The following is a 6,664-nucleotide window of genomic DNA, read 5'->3' on the forward strand; positions in this document are numbered from 1 at the left end:
GGTTCTTGGGTCGGAAATGATCTGTCCCTTTCTTAAACTCCAGCTGTGCTTGTTGTGCAGCATTTTCCACACCGTCTTGTGCTTCCTTCCACATGTTCGTACATAAGTAAATCTCCTAGTCAGACTATTAGCTTCTTGAGGGCAGGGGCTATGCATTTTATCCATCCTTGAATTCTCCAAGGCAAGGTGCACAAATCTTTACAAATGGAAGGCAGTCAAATTCTAACTAAATAACCCAAACACAAGTTTCTCAGTATCTCATCCTTCCCATTAAATCTTTTAGATCCTTCAGTCATGACATCCCTTCACTACCCCACCATACTCCTTCCTCTTCCTTCTTCTTCTTCAGACTAAACCGCACTTTCTAACTTAACTCTTTTCTTAAGCCAATTTCTATTCCTCATCTTTTTGTTTATGTTAAGAGAACATACACGTGTTTTGGCATTATCGTATGTTCTGTCTACATGGCAAATACTATCTACTATCCAGTAAATCTCAAGTGATAGCTGCCTTCGATCTTAATATTTAATTTTCCCTCCTTTTCTTTTTTCCAATTGCTCAGCCATAGAGCACCATGATTAAAGTCTCAGGCCTGGGAGCCACCAGGCTGGGTCTGAACCCCAGCTCTGCCACCTGCTAGCTGTGTGACCTCAAACAAGTTTCTTAGCCATCAGTTCTGCCATCTGTCAACTGGAGATGCTAATAGCGACTGCATCCTCTGATTGCTTTAGGATGAAATGAGCTGGTATAGGGAAAGTGTTTAGAACAGTGCCCGGCCTACCATAACTACTCAGGAGCTCGTATTTGTTTCACTGCACACCAGAAACACTTGGCAAAGAAGTGATGAGATGGATAGAACCGGAAAGGGCAACTGAGTGGACAAGTCTTGGTTAACCAATCACAATCACTTGGAGATTGCACTGTAAATACAGATTTCTGGGCCCCATCTGCGAGATTCAGGTGCAACCCAGGAAACTGGCTTTTGGCATATGCTCCCAGATTTGGATGGACAGCCAGGTTGGGGAACTACCAGCATAGAAGTAGATGCCCTAAATTTGATGTAAGGAGATCAAAACTCTGGTAGTGTTTCTACCAGTGACCCAATGTGTAACTTTTCTGAGACTCAATTTTCCCATTTGTAAAATGCAGATAACAAATTCGATTTGTTGTGCGGGTCAAATTGCTAAAGTCATTTCTGTGGGGAAGATGACTTACTGGGGTGAAGGGAACACAGGCTTTGGAATGAGTCAGACCTGGCTGCAAATTCCACCGCTGATGCTGCTGCAGACATTGTTAGTTGCCAGTCCTATGTCCAGCCCCCTCTTATTCCTGCCACAACCCTGATATTGCTTGGGGTGTAACTGTTCCCAGCTAAAAATACTCTGCCTTCCAGACTCCCTTGCAGTTGGGGGTGGCCGTGTGACACAGTGCACTCAGAAGTCAACTGAGGAGTTCTGGGAAGGCTTTTATTTTCCTGATACTGGCATTTGTTCCTGTTTCTCCTTTTATCCTATTGTCTTTCCCTCTTCTTCCTGCCTGGAACATGGATGAAAGGCCTGGGGGTACAGAAGCCATGTTGTTGTTAAGAGGTACAAATATTGGAGGGAGGCCTACAAGCTGAATGTGGTGAAGAGATAAAAAGATTCTGGGACCTCTGCATCGTTGAGCAGCTGTACGATCTCTGAAGTGCCTACCCCTGCACGTCTTATGTGAGACAAATGAATCTCTAATTGCTTAAGGCAGAGGTAATTTTTTGATTATCTGTACCCTATAGTTTCCTAGGAAGAATTAAAAAGGAATAAAGATCGTAGAACCATTTCTGACTTAGTGGACATTCATATATCTGGTTCCCTTTCTCCAGCTATGAGACATCTTCTGCATTTGTACAGTGAGGCTTCTTCTAAATCCAATACCCTATATTTAGCTGATTATAAGGCAGAAGAATTAGTCTCTTGGGGACTGCCCTCTGGAATAAAGGGCCCTTCCCTGGGGGTCAGAGAGGATTCTGGGGAGTTTGGGAAGGTGGCAAAACTAGTTTGGCATTCTCAAAACGCCACCAAGTGGCCTGGAACAGGTCCAGTGTGGGGTATCTGCAGCATCCTACCCTACAGAGACTGCTGCACCCCAATCAAAGCAGATGTTAAAGTCTCTATGTGCTCTTGTGAGGCAGAACGTGCAAAATATGAGTGCAGAGGACATGAAATTGCCCTTGCTCTGATGGAAATATGGATGATGATTCTAAGGATCCTTTCCCTTACATTTAAGAGTAAGAATGAAACCTATTAACCTCCCCTCCCCACAACACACAGTATATTCCCTATTATTTTCTCTTGCTGGAAACTTAAGTACTTGGGTGTGAGTGTGGGTACCGTATACATCAGCGGGGAGAGAGAGGAGTTTGTTTCCCTGCCCACAGCATGACACCTGTAGGACCAGGCTCATGTCTTTATGGCCCCTAGGACTGCCATGGCTCATCCAAGTCAGCTGCCCTCTCTGCCAACTGAATCCTGCAGGTCCCTATGGCCTTCTTGGCAGTGCCCATTTGATTTGATCACTTTAGCCATTGCTGAATTCAACAGAGTTGGGACTATTAGATCTCTCGAAAACCTTATATGTCAAAATATAGTCAGTACAAAGGAAACTTTTTTTTTTTTTTTTAGCAAATGTATTCTTCCTCCATTGTGTAAAAAAGATTGAATGCCAGGAAGTAAAATCTCCTTTTACTAAAAAATTAAAGAAAATCATGCAATGAGATGATCCTGCTTGGCCTTCAGCATAAACATGCCTTCTCTCTCCCAGGGCTCCCTGCTGTTTATGGCAGGATTTTGTCCTTGGCAGACTGAGTTTTGTCCAGTGCATCACTTCCTTCCCAGATCAGCGCATTCTGACTTTCTCTCAGCCTTTCCAGTCTGAGTGTTCCTCCCTCATGGCTTTCACAAGCCAGTCCCGTTCTGTCCCCTGCTCAGAGTCACTGCTGTCACTCGCCTCCATGGCCAGCAGCTTCGAGTAGTTGATTTTCCGCTCTTGGGGCAGCCTGGGCTGGATGGACAGGAACAAGGCCAACCAGAGCAGCAGGGCCATGCAGCAGGCCTGGTAGAGCACAGCCAGGCTGAAGCGCATGGCCACAAAGCCCGCCACAAAGCTTCCCAGGCTAGAGCCACTCCCGTAAAAGTGGCCTCGGAACATGGCACTCAGAGGCCTCTCTGTGCCAGGAGTGGCCAAGGCCTCTATCGAGGCCCCAACTGCCCACCACAGAGCCCCGTAGCTGACGGCACTGAAGACCTGAACAGGGAGGACAGACCACCAGCTCCAGAGGAAGGAGTAGTAGAGCAGCTGCCCGGCGAGGCAGCCCAGCCCCAGCCCCACCGTGCCCACCCTGGACAGTTTCCTAAGCAACGTGGCTTTGAATGGATGAAGCAGAATTTCCCCCAGCAGGCCGAGGGCCACCGAGAAACCCATAATCAGCTCGCTGCTGCCATGGTCGTTCATGTGCCAGAACAGAAAGTTCTGTACAGTGCTGGTGACAGCTCCTAACAAAAAGACAGTGAAGGCCAGGACAACGAGGCGAGGGTTGCTCCCTATAAGAGACAGTGCTTTGACGCTTTTGTCGCTGTGCTCCCGCTGCCGGCAGATGGGAACAGGAAAGGCAATGCTCACCAGTAAGGCCAGGATGCTGACCAGCGAGTAGCCGTAGAAGTGCACCACAGCCCGCGGGGTGCTGGTCATCAGGAAGCAGTCCAGCTGCCCCACCAAGGCCGCTATGCCGCACGCGCCTGCCGACATGCCCAGCAATCTCCAGATCCACAGGCTTCCGTATCGGTCAGTGGCATCCACAAAATCCAGGTATTCATAAAGGCTGTCATCTGCCACCTGCTTCAGAGGGGCTGTCAGCAGCTCCCAGAATACCATGGACCCCAAGCAGAGGATGAAAGTCCACCGCAACCCTTCCAAGGAGAGCCCAAGGACCTGGGCTTTGCCCTTGGCCGCCGACGAGTTGGCCAGACTTGCCAGTGCTGTGTCCCCAGGAAGCAAAGGCAGGGTAGTATTGGCCACCTCAAAAGTAACTTCCCAGGGATTGCCTTTCACCCCTGAGGTGACAGGATGGAGGAGACCTTGGGATGTGGTTCTGACTCCTTCAACGGAGCCCACTAAATAGCCGTGCAGATCGCTGGAAGTTTCTTGGTCACCTTCACCTGGTCCATTTCTGAAGCCAGAGGCTTGCAGGACTCCCAGGCTCCTGCTGGCTGGGAGGCTGGGCGCCCCCGCTAGGTGGTTTGAGGCAGGCTCCTGGGCAGCGGTGACGTTCGCAGTCAGTGTAACCCCCAGTGGCACGACTGTGGTGGTCATGCTGCCGCTTCCGTTACAAGAGCGGTACACCAGCTCTGCGTCCAACGGTGGGACCAGCACCACCAGCAGGCTGGCGACCGCCGAGCCGAGCAGCGAGCCTGCGAGAAGCGCTCTCCGTTTCTGGTGGCTTTTGGCCAGGAAGGCACAGAAGGGAGCCCAGAAGGCGGCGACGAGGTGCTTGGTTCCCATCAGGATGCCCACCCAGGGCGCGGCCAAGCCCAGCTGCCTCAGGTAGAGGGTCAGGAAGGGGGTCACGCAGGCATCCCGGACCCCACACACCAGATGGAAGAGCTTGGCCACCCCTAGCGCCCTGCTGACGTCCCACTGGGGGTTGGCGCTCATGGCCGCGCGGCTCCGTCAGACCCGTCAGACCCGTCAGACCCGGGCCGGCGGAGGGAGCTGCGCGCAGGGCGGGCGCGGCCCCATGTCCCCGCGAGGGCGGCTCCGGGGCTCCGAGCGAGTCGGACGCTGCCTCCAGCCTCGGGTGGCGCCACGGTCACCAGGTCAACGGCCGCCCCCGCCCCCACGTCCGGCCGCGGGCCCGGAAGTGGCCCCGCCCCGAGGGAGCGGCGCGGGGGGGCGGGGTCGACGCACCTGCCGGCCGCACCTGCCGCGTCCCGCTGCCTCCTCCCCTCCCCCCGCCGCCGGGACGCGCGCAGGTGCGCGAGGGGCGCGGCCCGGGGCCTGCGGGGGGCGCTCCCAGCTGGGCCGCCCCCGCCCGGCCTCGGTGAAACCGTCGGGGTCGGGCTGCGGGGGAGCGAGCGGGGAGTGAATCATACCCGCTAGGCTCCTTCCCTCGTCTTCCGCAGATCGTTACTCAAACGTCCGCTGATCAGTGACCACCCTCAGGCAGCATCCCCGTCCACCCCAAGTGCGATTGCCAATCTCATACCCAAGTGCTCCCCCCCCCCGCTCCCAAGACTCCCGCACCCCCCTTCCTTGCTGTATTGTTCCCCACAGCGCTTGGCGCCACCGAACACACTGCGGGTTTACAGAGCTTGTATTGACCTTGTTTATCGCCTGTCACCATCAGAACCAAAGCTCCGGGAAGGCAGGTACTTTTGTCCCCGGGGCCTAGAACTGTTTCACTGGATGCATATTGATCCTGGAAGGGGCGTGACCTTGGGTGACGCAATTTTCTTCAGCCGGGACAATCCCCAAAGAGGGCTGACAGTTGAGGGCAGTCGTCTGGTGGCACTTCCTGCAGCTGATCCTGGCAGCACATCGCAGCCCCAGAAATAGCAGGTATGGGCTGGATAGTTTAAATCCACACCTAGGGCAGTCAGGGGCCCTGTTGGGGAGAGCACACTCCAGAGGTGGTTAGCTGGCATTTAACAAAAAGCCACGCTCCAGAGGCAGCTAAAACAAACACTTCAACCATCTTACATCAACAGAAGTGGCTTCATTAGGTATTAGACACAGTTTTTCACTGATGACATTAGGGGTGTCCAAGTCATGTGGATTGGTATAATTTTTTTCAGAGGCATTTTCTCTCTTGCTCAAAGGGTATAAGCATCTAGAGATTCCAGTAGTTCAAACCCTTTGGAAGGGTGCTGTAGGCTTTGCTCCAAAATATCAATTTTTCATACAAGGTTTGCTCAGAGCACCCAATTTGGCTGGGGTGGGGATGGAGGCTACTTGTCAACAAATGTGTGTATGTGTCGCAGAATTTGGTCTACAATTTGCTTTCATTGTAAACTGGTAGACAGGGTGTTGGGGAAGAGACCCAGAGCCCTACTAACCCTAATAACTGGTAAACTCTGCAAATGTTTCCTTAAAACCCGCATGATTGTGAATGCCCAAATTGATATGAATTCATTTACACCACCCCAATTGCAGGAAAAAAAGCTAGCCACCCAGTTTTAGTCATTTCAGGTATAAAGCCACCTCAGTCACTCTGAGAACTGTCCCTAGTCCCTCTCCTCCCACAGTTCTGCTGCAGGCAGCTTCAGTGGGGGCCACCACATCCATTCACTTCCTGGTCCTAACCTGTCCTGGGCACATCTCCACTGGGAGGCAGGCACTCCGCCACACTGGTGTCTGTGGAGGTGCCCTGGCTCCACAGCTTGCCCTCAGGGGCCATGCCCCACACTGCCACCCATAGCTGCATCCCCTTCCCTTTGAGACCCCCTGGGCTTGTCTGCTTTCAGCGACCTGGGAAATCCTTTGCTTATTTCCTGAGCCCCATGGGGTGCAGCGACTCTCTCTAAGGCTGCCCCTGGGTCCATCAGCCTGTGCACCCCAGGCACCCCCTCTTATACTTTCCTTGGCACTGACAGTGTGCCCTGGGACTTGCCCCCACTCCCAGGGCAATAAG

The 6,664-nt window shown here is 52.8% G+C and overlaps 1 protein-coding gene across 1 annotated transcript; it reads right to left on the minus strand.

Moving 5' to 3' along the window:
* Positions 1–2,703: 2,703 nt before the first annotated feature.
* Positions 2,704–4,856, minus strand: MFSD6L (major facilitator superfamily domain containing 6 like). The gene has a single exon (XM_045570239.1). The coding sequence runs from the start codon at positions 4,687–4,689 to the stop codon at positions 2,896–2,898; it is 1,794 nt and encodes a 597-aa protein (XP_045426195.1). The 5' UTR covers positions 4,690–4,856; the 3' UTR covers positions 2,704–2,895.
* Between the last annotated feature and the right edge of the window lie 1,808 nt (positions 4,857–6,664).

The sequence above is a fragment of the Lemur catta genome, chromosome 15 (genome assembly GCF_020740605.2).
Source record: "Lemur catta isolate mLemCat1 chromosome 15, mLemCat1.pri, whole genome shotgun sequence".
NCBI classification, from domain to species: domain Eukaryota; kingdom Metazoa; phylum Chordata; class Mammalia; order Primates; family Lemuridae; genus Lemur; species Lemur catta.

Bases quoted from the DNA above. Each gene is read 5' to 3' on its own strand.
- MFSD6L (XM_045570239.1), bottom strand. From the start codon at position 4,689: ATGAGCGCCAACCCCCAGTGGGACGTCAGCAGGGCGCTAGGGGTGGCC.